This window comes from Dreissena polymorpha, chromosome 3 (assembly GCF_020536995.1).
Source record: "Dreissena polymorpha isolate Duluth1 chromosome 3, UMN_Dpol_1.0, whole genome shotgun sequence".
Lineage (NCBI taxonomy): Eukaryota > Metazoa > Mollusca > Bivalvia > Myida > Dreissenidae > Dreissena > Dreissena polymorpha.
This window is the reverse complement of record NC_068357.1, coordinates 89,899,256-89,918,256: the sequence shown is the minus strand read 5'-3', so window position 1 is coordinate 89,918,256 and position 19,001 is coordinate 89,899,256. Positions and strand designations below refer to the sequence as shown.

General features: G+C 35.3%; 1 protein-coding gene across 2 annotated transcripts; it reads left to right on the top strand.

Annotated features, from left to right (window-relative positions):
- Nucleotides 1-104: 104 nt before the first annotated feature.
- LOC127875226 (uncharacterized) lies at nucleotides 105-17,513 on the top strand. Of its 2 annotated transcripts, none has more exons than XM_052420092.1 (14): nucleotides 105-135; nucleotides 2,595-2,838; nucleotides 3,523-3,703; nucleotides 4,256-4,373; nucleotides 4,992-5,168; nucleotides 5,717-5,907; nucleotides 6,375-6,548; nucleotides 7,133-7,383; nucleotides 7,644-7,780; nucleotides 10,919-11,110; nucleotides 11,625-11,753; nucleotides 12,614-13,134; nucleotides 13,948-14,026; nucleotides 15,959-17,513. In XM_052420092.1, exons 2-14 carry the CDS (start codon nucleotides 2,691-2,693, stop codon nucleotides 16,229-16,231), a joined length of 2,571 nt encoding a protein of 856 aa, XP_052276052.1. In that variant the 5' UTR covers nucleotides 105-135; nucleotides 2,595-2,690; the 3' UTR covers nucleotides 16,232-17,513. The 2 variants fall into 2 exon arrangements, with proteins under 2 accessions (XP_052276052.1, XP_052276053.1); XM_052420093.1 differs by having other exon boundaries at nucleotides 110-167.
- The last annotated feature ends 1,488 nt before the right edge of the window (nucleotides 17,514-19,001 follow it).

The following is a 19,001-nucleotide window of genomic DNA, read 5'->3' as shown; positions in this document are numbered from 1 at the left end:
TTTGATTATTGTTTTTTGCTTAAGTAAGACACAGTGTTGAGGACGCTATCTTTAGATTAACAAATTACTTCAAAGCCATGTCGTAAATTGCCATACGCTCATGTTTTGACTACAACAACAGCTGTAACTAGTGGAGTACGGGTTCTCTGTTTTTGTTATTTAAACAAGTTAGTTTGTTAATTCTATTCATGAAGTAGTAAAAAATATAATATTTCTTGGCATATCATTTTTCAAAAATAGATGTCATTATATATATTTTTTTATTTTTTCTTTAAAGTTCGTAATAAATATGCACTGATTGACTGAAAATGGCAACAATCAACTAAATTATTATTAAAATTAAAAAAGTTTGGTATTCGTTTATACTACTGTGAATACTATACTCCACAAACATCATTTATATTTCGTGGTAATTAATTATGCCATCAAATAACTACTGTTGTACAGGGTTCTCAATAAGAGCCGGCCGCCGGCCAAATCGGCCGTTTGAAATCGGATTTTGGCCATTTTAAAATCGCTCAGATTCGGAATATCGACAAGTCGATTTTCGAAATTTGCGTGTCTTTTAGGTAATTTTGCTCCTTTTTGCTATTAAGCAAAGACGTCGCTTGATTATCTCCCTTAACACATTACAACAACAATGAAATGGCGCAAATTGGAATCGGTCAAAAACCAGTCAAATATTTTAACGTTCTTTTCATCACATGGTGAACTTTTGTTCCTGATTGCTTGCGTTCTTTGTGTTAATGCAAATTTTTTGTTGTTGTGAAAGTTTGTTTTAATTCAATTCAGTTACGTTACTACGTTTCAAACTAGAAGTGTCATGCAAAATGTGCATGGTAGAAGGACGATCAGGCCTTTTCCCCATTCCTGTAGGGCCGAATTAAGGCCCCATTCCCAATCCAAAATCAAAGATTTTTCCTTATCAGAATAAAATGTCCACATTGGAAACTTGTGCTAAAAAACTCCCATCAAAATCGTAAAAATTGACCCTAAAAATCGAGTGCAATTACGTATCCGAAAGTCGTATTTATCTGAATTATGATACACTTTATTTGTGAAAAATCTCATTTTATATGAGTTAAAATTTTACAAAAGTGATAAAGAGCTTTTTTCATTTATCTGTTGTTAGTTAAAAAAGCTAAAATTCATAAAATGCACAAAAAATGCTCAAATCTTAATGTAAGTGCCATGTTGACCATAAAAATAGCCATAAATTGGCCCAAAATGCAGGAAATCAAGTGCTCAATTTTAAAATTTTCAGGGGGAGCATGCCCCCCAGACCACCCTTGAAGGCCTGTTGGTTTCACATTTTGGCCTGTTGGCTCATAAGTTATTGAGAACCCTGTTGTAGGAAGCATGTAGCGATTGGCATGGCCGATGGACTGTCCACCTGTGCATAAAAGGTTAAACCCAAAATTAAGAAGTTCCTTATAACATTAAAAATGCTTCCTCAAAGCTTTAAAACTATCAGCACACCCACATAACTCTTATTTTAGTCTCACCTCAATATTGACAAACTTTTGCAGAACATGTGTGTCTAAATTAGTAGCCGTTATTCAGTCATATTTCCAATGGAAATTGCCAAAATGCATCTTTTTTTCCCAAACTCCAGTCCTGAAATTCCCAATTGATAGTCAGACTTTCAAATGTTTGGAAACAGAGCTGTTTAGTGTAGAAAGAGTTTTTGCCTTGTAATTTCCATTTTAGTGACAAATTTATCATTACAATTTTCTGTTTTATTTAAGTTTGTCAATAATTAGTCAAATGTTACAAATCAAGCAATAATTCATTTTCCCAATAAAAAGTAAATTCACTGTAAAATTCATACCTTGATGGGTATAGGTTATATTCCCAAAACGGCGAGACAATCCCTATTTTGGACTGAGACCAATTTAAAAGGTCCAAATTCTTTGTTTACCCAAAAGAATGCGTGTTGTCTGTCACTACAGCTTGCAACAAAGCTTTGATACATGAATAGATGGTGTCTTTGAACATTATCAACACATTTTCATTTCTCTTTAACACAAAATGACGCATTTTATCTAACATCAGTACCGCTTACTGCAAAGCTTTGATACTTACATAAATGATGTCTTTGAACACTTTCACCACAAATCAAGACCTCATTTAAATCTTGATACATGTATTGGATTTATTTTGGACTTATGGGCCAAGAAATCATTAAAGACAAAAATTTCAATTGGGGGGCTTTTGTTTTAATTAAACACATCATCTTGTTTTCATTATTTGTTTTCAATTAAATCGGATGCCTAGGATAGTCACTATGGGAAAAATATTACAATAAAAAGTTATTCAGTATACCCAATCATTATATGAGATTTATTTTTTTCGTAATACATATATGAACTTGATTATATATGTTCACTCCCACCATAATTATTGTTTGGAACAGTCTGTGGCATGATTGTATAAAATATATTATCATTTCAAATTATTACAGCACTAGCAGTTAAAGGGGTATATCAAAGGCTAATACGGTATTATCTTGTCAAAAAAATTTGTACAATTTTTAATCAGTTTTATAAATTCGTTGCTTAACATTTATGTCTCTTTTTAATATAAATTTTTAGCAGAAAAACCCACATCATTATGAATGAAATGATCATGGAGTATGTATAAATGTAAAAAAAACACATGATCTGAATGAAATAATCTGAATCAACAAAATGTCTGAAAAACTGCGGTTGAATCCTGACCACGTGATAGAACTGTGGACTCAGAATGGCATGTACAGGATCGAGCTTCTATATGGAGACATCACCACCCTGCCCAGAGACCAGAAAGTGGACTTCATCATGGTGTCTGCATTTCCAGGTAAGTGTATTTAGTGGAAATTGCCAAAAATTTGCAATTAATATTTACGCTTGACAATTCAAAAAAAAGCAAGCAATACTATTTGGATTTTTATTTGGTGTTGGCCCCCGGTCATGGTTGATTTGTTGTTGGTTAACTAGTTTCTCAGTCCTGAATGTTAAATCTTAAATGGTAATAATATACTCATTTTGCAATGGGAAATGTATGTGAATTATGGGTCTTTGTCTAGATTTCTACACTCTTAATTGAAAATTAATCTTACATACACACATGTAGATACTCAAAAGCTTCTATTTAGAAATGAGAAAATTAACCAAAAAAATCTGTTTAATTGATGTTTTATACAAACAGTTTATTAAAGAAGATTGCCACTAACTAATATTTGTAAGATAAGTCTGAGGGCTGAACTCAAACAAGTAATGAAAATTGCTACCAGCATGTTATATTCCGGTTGTCCCCATGGCATAGTTGATATGGTGTCCACCTAGCGACTGGAAGGTCATTGGTTCGATTTCCACTGTGGAAGCATTCTTTGATCTCCCAAAAGTACTGGTTCACCCAGAAAATGGATTCTAAATTGTTTAAATAAGGGTTATGATGAAAACTAAAATAAATAGGGTTAAACTTAACAAACAAATTCATGTAATTTTTTTTTTTTAAATGTAACTGTTTTTGTATTTCCAGGTGATTACTCCTGCACAAGCTCATCAAAAACAGTGATTGGTGCATTAAAGCATAGACTGGGCGTTGACATATCGAAACTCTCATATGAGAAGGAGCTTGATCTGAGACACCACTTTTCTTGCTGGCTTTCAAAACAAGTCGACAGCAGCCTCTCGTTTGATAGAGTCCTCTGCTTTGAAAAGTAAGCCCAGAGGTTTCTAACCTATTACCACTGAGCTTAGCACTTTGATGTGTCTGTAGTCCCTTAGATACGGATGGACAGCAAACAGCATACATTCTGAAGAGACAGCTTGTTACTCGCAGGCTGTTCTGGTTTTATGCTGGTTGCATATAGCCATTTTCATTTTGCTTCTGAGTGGGAAAAGTTCATCACAAATAATCAATTTGATCATTTATGAGTAAAATTTAATTAAAGACAAGATGCGTCTGTAACAATCTTTAGAATGTTTTTCCATTTTTAGTGCTCTTTGTAAGCTATCATGTACCGCTTTTGTCAGACTTCCCAAACCATCAGACACATTTTCATTAAACTTCTCATGAATGATTCTTGTGTTACCCTCTACAAAAGTGATCTACTCGTAAATATTTAAGGTCTGTTGCATATGAAGGTCACTGGAGAAAAAAAAAGTTTTGAAAAATTATAAAAATTGTGTAAATGGTAAGGTTCTGTTACATAATTAAGTCACAGGAGCTGAAAACTAAGAGGGACATCTCTTCATAAACTACTTTTCAGGCGAAGAAGTGAAATGGGTGTCCCAGCTCAGATTGGAGAGATGTTCCGTGTGTTCACACCAGTCTTCAACAATAAGGACCACTCAGTTATCACACCGCTACTGGCGACTGGCAATCAGGTAAGTATTCTTAAATGAAGTGTTAAATGTAGAATTGGGCAGTTTTACTTTAAGGTTTGACATAGCACAGAATGTCAAAGAGTGGCAGATATTGGTTAAATAGAGTAGTGGATTGTATTTTGTATTATGCATAAAAGAACACTTTAAAAAATGCAGATTAGTGAAAAACTGGGCAGATCTGATGTTGGTTGGTATGGTTAATTATGTGGTTAATTATTTGCATGAGTTTCCTTTCAGAACACACACATAAAGTGAAGTTGGAATAAGACATTTAGACATCAAACTTGGAATAATCCGCCTTCTTTTGCCCTTTACTGATTAAAATAATTATTTATTGTCAATATCATCAGTGTTATTGTTCTTATTAGCATAAATAATATCACTTTAACCGTCATAGCAATTATTGCTATTCAAATTATGATTTGGTCTATTTTTAACAATCAAATGTTATTCTCTGATTCAGTTAATGCCTCCTTTAAACTCGGGTGACTTTTAACTTAAATATTTTTTATGGCCAGGAAATGACCTCATAAATTCAAAGTACACACTAGAGAGATTACAGCAATATGACCCCAGAAATCCTCAAAAGCATTTTTAAGATTTTTTAATCTTCCATAGGGGCAGTCAAAAGCTGCAGTTCTGGAAGCCATGATTGAGGCAGCAGCTTCCTGGATCTATGCTGGTCTCCCGTTGAGGGTACTCAAGATTGTTGTGTACGGCACTTTCAGTAGTCAAATACACGAAACCTTTGATAGGCTGAAGAAGAAACATCTCATAAAAAATCAGCAAATGAAGGTTTGTTTGATACTTAATATATTTATTTTTTGTTCCTTTTTCATTCTTGTTTGTGTGATAAATTAATATTTCATTTCATTAGAATCGCTGGCTGATTGGCTCTGTAAATCTGCTTTAAAAAGTTTCTCTTTTGTGTTGCACCAATACTTTTTATCTACCGGTACTGCTTCTTGATTCTTGCACAGTTTTGCAAATAACCATTTCCAATCCACCCATAGGACCCATTGACCTCACTTTGAAGCAAAGTGAAAATGGCTATGTGCAAACAGCATAAAACCAGAACAGCCTGCAAGTAACTGGTAGTCTGTTCAGGTTTTATGCTGTTTAATGCTCATCAGTATCTAAGGGTTGGAAGTGAAGCTTTTAAAACTTGAATCCAGTAAGAAGGGTCTTTAATTAAATGTAACTTTCTAAGGGACTAAAAATGTGTAAAAATACGTATCTAAGTGGTAAAGGGTTTAGTATGTGCGCAATGTTTTATGTGACTACTCATGAAATGAAAATACGACCTTACTTTGGAATCAATACTGTTCATATTCTCTTTCTAGGACCACATCTTCAACAAGAAGTATGACATCTATTTACTGTATGAACCCTCTAACTTTGAACTTGGCAAGGCAGTGGAGAAAGCATTCTTGGCATCCCGTTCTGATATACACATCTACGTGCAGAAGAAGGAGTTTCAGAAGGAGGTGGTGTGGCAGAAGGAGATATTTAAGACGCTAGTGTCATGTAAACGGTAAAACAAAATTTATGAAACACTCAATGTGACCAGTCTAATGAAAAACATACAAATGATAACCAGTTGGATGAAATATGTATGACTGATAACCAGTCTGATAAAATACATATTAATGATAGTCCGTCCCCTCGACTTCAGGCCATTGTATCTGGCACATAATAGATTAATATTAAATATACTTAATATTGGCAATATAACATTAACTCATCTTTAAAATGAAAAGTGCATCACAATAGATCACTTTGAAAATTTTCTGAAATCCTTTAGTATTTTTATTGTTGATAATTCTATGTATAGAAGCTGCTGCTCTGACATGTCTTATCCTATTTTTGGTTTACTCGATATTAAAAGATTACTTTCAACATTGACTTGACATTACAAACTACTGTTCTTTTTAACATCTTAAAAAGCTTTATTATTTTATTTTTTGTAATTGTTTGATTACAATACATACTTTGTTACAGTGTTGTAGCACTGCTGACACCCCAGTTCATGTCAAGTCCCCAGTGTTTGGACCAATACAATATGGCCATGTGCTGCAATAGGCTGTTCAGTACAGAGGTTCTCGCCCCCTTGTACATGGAAACCATAGAAAATCTCCCCTCATACATGGGTCTGGTGCAGTGGATTGACTGCAGGTAATGTACTTATGACTTATTCAGCTCTATAAGTGTTATAGTACATGGAAACTACTGACAATCTTTCTTCCTACCCAAGTCTGGTGGGTGTATTCTCGATAAGACCCTTGACTAATAGGTAAAGGGCATACTAAGATGTCACAGGTGGACAATTTATTGTTGCTTGTGCGCACTTTAACTTGTGTATTGATTAAGGGGGTCTACGCAAATGTTTGCAAAAGTGGGACTGCTTGTTATGTATAAAAACCATGACTGTGGATCAAAAGTCAAGGTCGTAATTTAGGTCGAAAAGGAAAACAAATTGGTAAGCATTTATAACTCACATAGGTTAATTGTAGGCCTCAACAAGAATTCATTAGTGTGATCAATCATATCCTTAGGTTCAAGAAAGACAAAAGTAGATGTTGGAGGTCCATATGCAATTGTAACTACCAATGTTGTTGTTTTAAAAGATCATTTAGTTCAGGAGGTCCATCACATCAAGGGTCAGTCACACATTCTAATAATCAAGGTCACTACTTAAAAGTGACAATGTCTCTTCGGAGGATATAGCTGTCTTTTGACTGCCTTGTTTCTACTTAAAGGGTTCGAAAGGAAGGTGACACAATGAAGAATAAAAATGCTGCTGCCTGCTCTGCCGTCCTTGCTTCCCTGTCTAACCAGTCTGATGATAATAAGCCCATCTTGCAGATTAATCCGGCAGACAAGTTTGACTATGACGTCTTCATCTCCTATTCGCACAAAAATCCTGAACATGCTGAAAAAATGTTAAAGACAATCTCAAACATTGATCCTGGCTTGAGAGTGTTTTATGATAGAAGTGAATTGAAAACAGGTATGTTTGAGGTTTGAATGTCAAAACCCATTAAAATCTGATAATATAGATGTCAGATATATAAAGCATAGTCAATCATATTAATCAAATCTTGGAACTGCATGAAAGCCCTATTTGTATTATCCATAGATACTTAAATCCCAGGGTGTCAACTGTCAGTGCATGTTGAATCAGCATTTTGTAGAAATATGATAAATGATTGAGCATGTGTACGGTAATAATCATGGTGCATTGTTGTGACCTGATATTTTTACTTCCAGGTATCAACTGGCAGAACATGCTGTACCAGTGTGTTGGAGAGTGTCGCTGTATGATAGCACTTGTCTCCCAGACCTACATCAGCTCCACAGTCTGCACTGAGGAGTTTAACTTGGCACTGGCCAGGCACCTGTGTAAGGTAAGAACAGGTGTATGGCAGGAACAGGTGTATGGCATGAACAGGTGTAACGTAGACACCTCCATATGATAGGCTTCTGTGTAAGTAGGCACTTGGTTAGGTAGGCACATGTGTACGGTAGGAAGATGTGTAAGGTAGTCATCTGTGTAAGATAGGCACATGTGTAAGGTAAGCACCTAAGTAAGGTAGGCACCTGTATAAGGTGGGCACCTGTGAAAAGTAGACACTTGTGTAAGTTAGGAACTTGTGTAAGGTAGGCACCTAAGTAAGATAGGCACATGTGTAAGGTAGGCACATTTGTAACATGTGTAAGGTAGGGACATGTGTAAAGTAGACTCATGTGTAAGGTAGACACATGTGTAAGGCAGACACATGTGTAAGGTAGGCACATGTGTAAAGTAGGCACATGTGTAAGGTAGACACATGTGTAAGGTAGGCACATGTGTAAAGTATGCACATGTTTAAGGTAGGCACATGTGTAAGGTAGGCATCTATGTCAGGTAAGCACATGTGTAATGTGGGCACTCAAGTAACATAGGCGCTTGTGTAAGGTAGGCACATGTGTTAGTAGGCACATGTGTAAGGTGGGCACATTGCTAAGGTAGACATGTGTGTAAGGTAGGCATATTAGTAAGGTAGGCACCTGTGTAAGGTAGGCACCTGTGTAAGGTAGGCGCCTGTGTAAGGTAGGCACATGTGTAAGGTAGGCACATGTGTAAAGTAGGCACATGTGTAAGGTAGGGACATGTGTAAGGTAGGCACATGTGTAAAGTAGGCACATGTGTAAGGTAGGGACATGTGTAAGGTAGGCACATGTGTAAGGTAGGCACATGTGTAAGGTAGGCACATGTGTAAGGTAGGCACATGTGTAAAGTAGGCACCTGTGTAAGATAGGCACATGTGTAAAGTAGGCACATGTGTAAGGTAGGGACATGTGTAAAGTAGGCACATGTGTAAGGTAGGCACATTAGTAAGGTAGGCACCTGTGTAAGGTAGGCACCTGTGTAAGATAGGCACCTGTGTAAGGTAGGCACATTAGTAAGGTAGGCACCTGTGTAAGGTAGGCAACTGTGTAAGGTAGGCACCTGTGTAAGGTAGGCATCTGTGTAAGGTAGGCACCTGTGTAAGGTAGGCACCTGTGTAAGGTAGGCACATGTGTAAGGTAGGCACATGTGTAAAGTAGGCACATGTGTAAGGTAGGCACATGTGTAAGGTAGGCACATGTGTAAGGTAGGCACATGTGTAAGGTAGGCACATGTGTAAGGTAGACACATGTGTAAGGTAGGCACATGTGTAAGGTAGGCACATGTGTAAGGTAGGCACATGTGTAAAGTAGGCACATGTGTAAAGTAGGCACATGTGTAAGAGAGGCACATGTGTAAGGTAGGCACATGTGTAAGGTAGGCACCTGTGTAAGGTAGGCACATGTGTTAGGTAGGTTCATGTGTAAGGTAGGGACATGTGTAAGGTAGGCACATGTGTAAAGTAGGGACATGTGTAAGGTAGGCTTATGTGTAAGGTAGGCACATGTGTAAGGAAGGCACATGTGTAAGGTAGGGACATGTGTAAAGTAGGCACATGTGTAAGGTAGGCACATGTGTAAGGTAGGCACATGTGTAAAGTAGGCACATGTGTAAGGTAGGCACATGTGTAAAGTAGGCACCTGTGTAAAGTAGGCACATGTGTAAGGTAGGCACATGAGTAAGGTAGGGACATGTGTAAGGTAGGGACTTGTGTAAAGTAGGCACATGTGTAAGGTAGGCACTTGTGTAAGGTAGGCACATAAGTAAGGTAGGGAGGGACATGTGTAAGGTAGGCACCTATGTAAGGTAGGAAGATGTGTAAGGTAGAAACCTAAGTAAGGTAGGAACCTAAGTAAGGTAGGCACATGTGAATGGTAGGCACCTGTGTATGGTAGGGGCATGTGCAAGGTTGGCACATGTTTAATATGAGCATGTATGTTATGTTGATACTTGTTAAAAAGCAGACAACTGTCAATAGTTGAAACCCAAGGATAGTAGGCATCTGTGTAAGGAAGGCAGGTAGAGTAGGCACTTAAGTAAGTTATGCAGCTTCCTAGACAGCTGGGATAAGGTATGCGTCAGAGTTAGGTACCGGTAGGTGTCTGTGTAAGTTAGATACCTGTGTAAGGTAAGCAGGTAGGCACAGGTGGAAGGTATGCACCAGTGAAAGATAGGCACCTGTGTTTAATTGGCATCTCTGTAAAGAAGACTCTTATGTAAGATTTGCATGCATGAAAGATAGCCAACTCTTTAAATAAGACACTACTGTATGGTAGACATCTAAGATGCCTGTGTAAGATGAACACCTGTGTAAGACAGGAATATTTGTTACAAAGTCACCTGTGCTAGGTAAGAACCTGTGAAACATAGCATTTGACGATGGCAAACTTCTCAGTTATGTGGATGTGAGTGTAATGAAACCATTTTTATGGATTCAGAAATAAAACTATAACAGCTGAAGTGTGTGCATGCACTTTTTTGCATGTTAAAACCACTTCTCTAGTTTGATGATTGACAGTACTATTTCTTCCAATCTGACCAAAGAAAGGCACCATACCATCAGTGGTTGAAACTGGCAAGATCCCATAATAAGCCTTGGAGTGATAAAATGAGTCGCGTTCTGAGAAATCTGGGCATAATGCATGTGCATAAAATGTCGTCCCAAATTAGCCTGTGCAGTCCGCACAGGCTAATCAGGGAGGACACTTTCCGCCTTAACTGGATTTTCGTGTAGAAGAGACTTCCTTTAAATGAATAATACCATAAAAGCGGAAAGTGGCGTCCCTGATTAGCCTGTGCAGACTGCACAGGCTAATCTGGGACGACACTTTACACACATGCATTATGCCCAGTTTTCTCAGAACACAAATCAAATTAGAACTTTGTGTGCTCAAAATCGTTGATAGTGACATCAGGTTGGATTTATAATGACAGCTGGTTGGTTTAATAGTGACAGCAGGTTGGGTTGATAGTGACAGACTAGTTACATGTTTTTGAAGCCTTTAAAGGATTTGAGCTCAAGCTATGCCAATTATTTGAGCTCAAGCTATGCCAATTATTTAAGCTCAAACTATGCCAATTATTTGATGCTTGACTGTTTCTTCCATTCTGACAGGACAAGGGTTTGAGATTAATAGTGGTGCTGATCGAATCTCTGGACGTTGTTCCTGGTTACATGACAGAAGGTATTGAAGTGGTACAAGGGCATAAAAACTTTGAGACCACAGTGTCGTCCATAGCAAATGATGTTGTTCAATGGTTGACAATACACGACTCTACAGAAGCTGATATTAACCCTGATGATATGGTAATTTACTTCATCATATTTGGAAAAATTTTAAAAACAAGTTGTTTCTATAAACATCTATAAAAAAAGGTAGGATTTACAGCTAAACTTGTTATTATTTTATTTTTGTGTATGATACAGGAGTTATTTTCCACTATGATGTTCAATGACTGAAACCTTCCAAATCTCTAGTTATTAAAGTTAACATTTTGTCTCCAGTAAATTATAGTCAATTAAATGTTAATTTAGTCAGTATCATCAAATGCAGCAAAATTGCTAAAAAAATGTATATTGAATACCATAATTACCTTTTTGGTTGATATTTGTAGTGGATGCAAACAACTTTTTGTTATGCCTAAACACGGCATTTTGGACACATGAGCTGTTAAGAGTATTTTACAATTCTTGATATCTATGACAAATTGCTCATTTACATAAGTTTGATTCTGGTATAGAGCTTGTCTCAATGTCCATGACATCTAACTTAAAGTATAGAATTTAGAAAAAGGTATTTGTGAAAGTGTTTATATTTCAGACAATCATTGATATCTATGAAAAGATCGCTCATCTAAGATGCACAGAGGTTCATCAGCGTTATCAGATGACCAAGAATTTTCAGAGATTGGTACCTCTTGAGCTTCCAAATCTGAAAAACAAATCCCAGGTGAGAAAATTTAAAAACAAACAAAAAATATTTATATATGCTCTACCTGTTTTTAAAAATCCAGCTTTAACTTGTAAAGAAAATTTTATGTTAAGCAGTATGATCAATGATTTCTAGGTATCAGGGTGTTTTTATGCCCCCGAAGGAGGGCATATAGTGATCACACTGTCTGTCTGTCTGTCCTTCCGTCACACTTTTGCGTTTACGTTACGAAAAATGCTCATAACTTCTATGTCGCTTCAGATGTAACCTTCATATTTAGTATGCATGTATATGTGGACAAGGCCTTTCCATATGCACAGAAAGTTTGACCCCTTTGAACTTGACCTTGAAATTAGGGTCTGCGTTTAGGTTTTGAAATCTGCATTTAGGTTTCGTAAAAGCGTTTTTTCGGGGGCATATGTCTTCCGATGGGGACAGCTCTTGTTTTAAAGAGATTTTATAAAAGAGAAATAATTTTCATAGCATTTCATAACCTTGGAGAATATTTACTACAAAATTTCCTCAAAAAAATCCCAGGGTGTCATGACATTGAGTTTATTGTTTTGTGGCTTTGACATGCATTCCGAGTCAGGTGCAGCATTTGCACATAATGAATCATGAGAATTAGTAGAATTGTACTAAAAAAATATTTCTTTCGTTTTTTAAATATTCACCTGGTGCTTGTGCTCCATAAAATTGTATGTCACAAGTTGTTGGAGTATTGAGATTTAAATGAGCCTGCGTCAGTGATTAAAAGGTTAAAAGTGAATAAGGGCACAGGCATAAAAAGGGACATCTATGTTTCTGACGCATCAGATTCTGTCTCAATGATTTGCTAAAAAAAGACTGTCATTTTCAATTACTTTGTATTACTTCAGGATAACTTGCAAGTTCACTTGGCGCTTATCTATGCAAACGATGCAATCCACCTTGCGGGGACTTTCTGTGCTCTAGTAGATGGGCTCTGCCCCAACCTGAACATAAGTGTCCACACCTCCGCAGATCAACAGCGCATGACAGCACTAGAAACTGCCAAGACTGTAGTCATATTTATCACCCAGCAGTTTATTCAGAGTGAAGGTCATATGGCTGAACTTCATATGGTCATGAACAGACAGAGGTCGGAAAGCACCGATATTCTCTACCTCATTAAGGCGGGGCCACTTCACGGAAGACCGTTTTTCCCCAGGATTTTAAAGTACGACCTTGTTTCTTCCGATGATGTTTGGACGGAGTTGGAAGCGGCACAAGGCAAAGATAAGAAGGGCGTAGAAAAGAAGACGGTATCCAACAAGATTAGCAGAATAGGGAATGCTAGCACATTTTTCATCCGTTATTCTGAGTACTTTGCCATGGTGAAAGCATCTGATGATGTTCTTGATTTCCTTTTCAACAAGAGGTTATAATTATTGTAAAACTATTGCTAATTCACATAGTTGTGTTTTTTTATTCTGATTTCCTTTTCAACAAGAGGTAATAATTATTGTAAAACTATTGCTAATTCATTTAGTTGTGTTTTTTTATTCTGGTCATACTTTATTCTGCGAACATTTACCTTTATTTATCATAGATATTATCATAGTAATTACTTGTTAAATGCAAGTGTTGTTTGTACATCTGTATGCCCCTATCATATGTTGGTAATCTTAGCATTCATTTAAATATTGGGTGGATTTAAATCCACTTTTTTCTGGTGAACAATCTTAACCTTATGATGATGGCAATCCTCGCAGGCTAATGAGGGACGACACTTTTTGCTTTAACTGGATTGTTTGGCTTTGCTTGGATTGTATTATTATTTTGTATTATTTTTGTTTGTTTTTTTATGATATGGATAAAACATTAATCAAATATCAATCTATAAAGACTGAACATTTGCAATAATTACAATAACAGCCTTGATTCAAGGTTCAATTATTTATATGAATATTCTACAAAAATAAAATTAGAAGTTAAATAGTTTATGACAAAATTAAACCTCTAGAATTGCATCTAATATAAACAAATATGAATTTGCTTGTTTAGTCAATCTATCAATAATAAAATCAGGCCATGTTCTATCAACGTATAAACAGAATTTGTGCAGATCCAGAATATCCAACATATTTCATTTGGTTCTTTATAAATTTGAGAATTTGTGATAATTTGATGGTGATGTATAACTTGATATTTAAACAAATTGTAGCATTTTATTTTATGATTTTATGTTAAGATCCAGTCCTGAAAAGCATGGCCCCTTGCTGGTGAACCTGAGAAATCCAAGGCCGATACAGGACACTGGTAACATTGTGGTAAGCTTCATCTTGGTGCTCAAACAGGTACCCCTTAAAAAGCTTTAAAGTTGAAATGGCAGTTAGAGCCAGCACTAAACATTATTTTGGCATCTCACCTCAAAGTAAGAGGTTTATGTTTGCTTCATGAGTTTTTTTTGCATACCTTTTCTAGCTATTCAAAATTAATGATGTTTTTATAAAAACATTCTTCATATACAATACTAACATTTGCTGATTCCGTTTAACAACATTGTGTATATCTTATAAAAAGTTATATGCTGTTCAGTAGTTCAAGCATAATTAAATAAATCAAATTAATAGAAATAATAACATTCTATATAATCTTACTTGAAACAAAAGTGAATATTTATTGTGCTCAAGCTTGTTATGAAAATTGATGTAGTAATATTTTAATTAACTTTTTAAATACTGACCCTACCCAAATTTTTTCGAGTATCTTAATTTTGACCCGAAAACCTGACCCGGTAAATAATATTGACTCGTTTTAGCCCTACTTCATCAGCAAGTATGGTTTGGAGTGAATAGTTGAAATCCCAAACAGTGCTTTATTGATTGAGTCAAATTATTTGTAGACAGAAATCTATTTCCATGCCTTTGGTTTGTCTATAGATGGGCAGTATATCTATTGGATTATGCAATTTTGTGTTTTGTTTTTGTATGCCAACCCTTTGCTAATAGACCAGTATCTTCAAGTCAACTATAATTCAGAGGCAAAAATCATTATGCAATCACAGATGAAATGTGAACTGAAGCAAATTGTAATTTTTAATGAAAAAACTTGTCATTCCATATTTACTGTATCATGTTATATCACCTTCAATCAAGATCTAATGAACAAAATAAATGGCCTATTTCCACCTCCCCCCCCCCAAAAAAAAACACACGCACCAATCAGGTCCATTGTTTTGATTTCAATTGGTAATGCAACATAATTACCGGTATATAATTGTAATCACAATTGATGCAAGTAAGTTAGATACAGATGAAGTTTATTAAACAAGGCCTACAAACAGAAGAGTTTGAGACTCTGCCCTTTCGTACTATATAACAGGGAAATGAGACACATTCTATGAAAATGGGGCTTTATACAGGTTCGGAAAGTTTTGTCCCAGATTTGCCAATGCAGTGGGCTGAGGCAAATTAGGGGTCACACTTTCTGCCTTTATGGTATTTTTCATTTAAAGGGGCCGTCCAACAGATTTTGGCATGTATTGAAGCATGTCATTAAATGCTTTATATTTATAAATTTAAACATTTGACCTAAAAATTTCTAGTAAAAAAACAAGAATACAATTTAAAAAAAGGAAAAAAGGAAAAAAAAGTAACCCTCAACAGGGCTCGAACCACTGACCCCTGGAGTCCTAGAGTAAAAAGTCTCCCGCCTAGACCACTCGACCATCCATGCTCATGCTTAGTGCGGATGTTTTTTTTACTTATATAAGCAATCCTCGTAGTTTCCCAAAATTTAGTTCAACAACAGAACTTTCCAAATTATTAAATCGTTTCGCGTTGCACGACGCTTTATAATTTTCAGGTTTTCAAATCGTCAAAAGATGCATATAATGGATATTTAAGAGCATGGTAAATGGTCAGTATTACTATTTCCTAAAAAATATCATAACAAAAACGAAAATTTGTGTATCTGAAACAACTTTTTTTAATTTTGGCAATTTACCAATCTGTTGGATGGTCCCTTTAAAGGAAGTCTCTTCTTAGCCAAATCCAATTGAAAAAGATACCATGGAAACCATGGGAACTGAATAGCATTACTGACATAAGCTTTGAAGCTACCCAATTATCGTTATTCAAATATTCTTTATAATGTATTTATTTGTTTTACTATATCAGTTAGATATGGTTCTATGTTCAAATCAGAAATTTATTTTTTAACAGAATTATCCATTATTCTTAATTCTTTATTATTTTAAGCCTGTGGTTCCCCGTCCTGTGGAAAGTCACACCATTCAAGGACCCAGTGTAGAACAAAGCAGAGAACCAAATAAACAAGACAGTTTAGAGGAGGATGTAAGAAGAATGAATGAAGAAAAGTTTTATGTTGATGAGACATTGATAAAACAAGACAGTTTAGAGGAGGATGTAAGAAGAATGAATGAAGAAAAGTTTTATGTTGATGAGACATTGATAGCAGGGGGACCAAAGCAGAAGAAAAATGAGAAGTCAAGCTCTTGTATTATTCTTTAAATTATTGTTACCAATTCATCGCGTAAAGAACCATGGCTTAAATAAATAGAAGTTATGTACCTGTGTTTTAATTTAAATCCAGATGCCTAATAGTTGATCTCTAAATCTAAATAGCCAGAATGTCACTGGTTCATAATTGCAATTCACAAATGTTTCATGTTGTTTTGTCTTCTTAAAGCGCTCTGTAGGTAATTTAGTTGCCTAGCTTATTTTTAAGTGACATGTGGATTATATTATTTACAAAGTAACAGGGGGTAAACAGGCACCACTATGGACATCTGTCTTTCTGTCTCTCCATCTGTTCTAAACTGTTCAATGTTCAACGGTCAAACAAGCAGGCAGTATTTTTTACCATATGAAGTTGAGCTGTGTGTAAAGCGTTCATACCATTCTTGAGACCACTGTTTACATCCAATCTTGATGAAATTATCTTGGCCAAAAGGTTTATCTTGACAATATCTACACCAAATTTGAGTAATATTCGTCCAAAATCTAGGTAACCATATCAAATGTAAAAAAACACACAACAAAAAACAACACTTGATACCTCTCTAGGAGCCATATTTATGACTCAATCTTAATGAAATTTTGTAAAAATATTTATCTTAAAAAATCAGGGCCATAGTCGAAATGGGTAAAATTAAGGTAAAAACTCAGTCATCAGGTCAAGTTTTGGAAAATTGGACCTTGAACTGAGGTGAGGGCTTAAAGGCTTGCTAAGATAATGTGTTATAAATGACATGCATTTGATATGAGCCCCGTTATGGAAAAATTGGGCTTAATGCATGTGCGTTAAGTGCCTTACAGATAAGCCTGCGCAGCCCTGTGTTTCCCAGATAGAGGCTCATATGATTCAAACATAGCCTTATTAATAATCATTGATATAGTACTCTTAATTATTTTATTATCATCAGTCCCTCTATTTTCATTCTCATAAATGCATGAGTTTATTTATAAGACATTTGTTATATTCTTTTTGTCTGTGATATTTCTGGTCTGTTTGTTTTATATGATTGGTTTTTACATTTTTGTAGTTTTACAAGTTACTGTTTATGCACTTACATTATTATATGTCTCATGTCCAGCAGAATTTACTTGACCAATATACGTTTATGAGTTCTCTCACCATTTTGTAGTGAACATTGTTTCAAAAGCTATTTGATAATATTACATTTATATATCTATTTTTATATATTGTTCTTGTTAACTATTTCAACCATATTTTCTTTCTTTTTATGATAGTGCTGATTATTGTTTTAATAAATTACTTTCAAATAATGTTCTTTTTGTGTTTGTTTTTCATTATTTTGCAGATCCGTATGTTAGGCAACAATCATTTTCCCTCTATTTTCTCAAAAAGTCTAAATCTGTTCTTGCTTTAAAGTAAATGTTTTTAAATGTTGCAGACACATACATGTATATATAATCATAGATAAATGCCAATATATCATTTGCTCATAGAATCAAACATTTAATATGTAAATCAAAATGACTGTTTTCTCTATTGATAATGTTGTTCAGTGTAAAAAACATAATATATAATATAAATTGCATATATTAATTGAATATATCCAGCTGTAAAATGTATTTATATGAATATTATAATTAATCAAAATATGAGTTTGAGCTTAAATGATGTTGGCCACTAACAATGTGGACCAAATTATTTTATCAAAGGAAACCAATGTCTATTTCTTGTATGTTTTTCAAACAATTGTGTCATCCTTAAACTTTTGAATATAACATTGGTGTAACTGTCTTTACAAATTAAATTTACTGGTGCGAGTTAAACTGAATGTGCTTAAACACCTAATTCTGTGCATTAACATTAGTAACTTTATAATTTATTCTGTACATGTGAAGGTTTGAGAAAATGACTTTTATGTCAGATACTGTATAATTACGTTCAGAAGAAAGAACTCTCATATTTAGCATTTAATAAAATGTAAAAAGCCAAATACTTAAAAAAATGACAACAGAAATATCTCTTATAGGTTTTAGTATATAGTTATTATAAGTTTCATAGAGTTCATCCCAACATGTATCTTAAAAATGTCAGTGGAAAGAAAGGCATTGTGGATGTAATTATGCATTTCAGTGGGGAAGTACCGCTCTATTCATTAGATGGTTGCAGGAAAGAATACTTGAGACATTTTCCGGATAATATAATGCATGAAATAAAAGATAAAATTTGTCCTTCATTGTAACAGAATACACTGTATCATAAGATGCATGTCCGACATTGTAGTGGAGAGAAAGATATAAGAGAACGATTGTCCGACATTGTAGAAATAGCAAGGAATTGTAGCCGAGTACAAGATATATTAAGGCGCTTGTCCGACATTGTAGCGGAGTAGGAGATATTATAAGATTATTGTCCGACATTGAAGCTGAGTATGAGATATCTTAAGACGCTTGTCCGACATTGTAGCAGAGTACAAAATATAATAGGACGCGTGTCCGACATTCTAACAGAGTACGAGATATTATAAGACGCGTGTCCAACATTGATGCAGAGTACAATATTAGACGTTTGTCCAAAATTGTGGCAGAGTACGAGATACCATAAGACGCTTGTTCGACATTTTAGCAGTGTAAGAGATACCACACAACGCTTGTCCGACACTGTAGAAGAGTATGAGATATCATAAGACGCTTGTCCAACATTGAAGCATAGTATGAAATATCATAAGACATTTTTGTCGATCTTATGAGCGCTTGTCCAACATGGTAGAGCAGTGTAATAGATAACAAGACATTTTAGAGGAGT

Bases quoted from the DNA above. Each gene is read 5' to 3' on its own strand.
- LOC127875226 (XM_052420092.1), top strand. From the start codon at position 2,691: ATGTCTGAAAAACTGCGGTTGAATCCTGACCACGTGATAGAACTGTGG. The intron at 3,704-4,255 runs GTAAGCCCAGAG...ACTACTTTTCAG, and splicing joins AGAGTCCTCTGCTTTGAAAA to GCGAAGAAGTGAAATGGGTG. The intron at 11,111-11,624 runs GTAATTTACTTC...TTTATATTTCAG, and splicing joins ATATTAACCCTGATGATATG to ACAATCATTGATATCTATGA.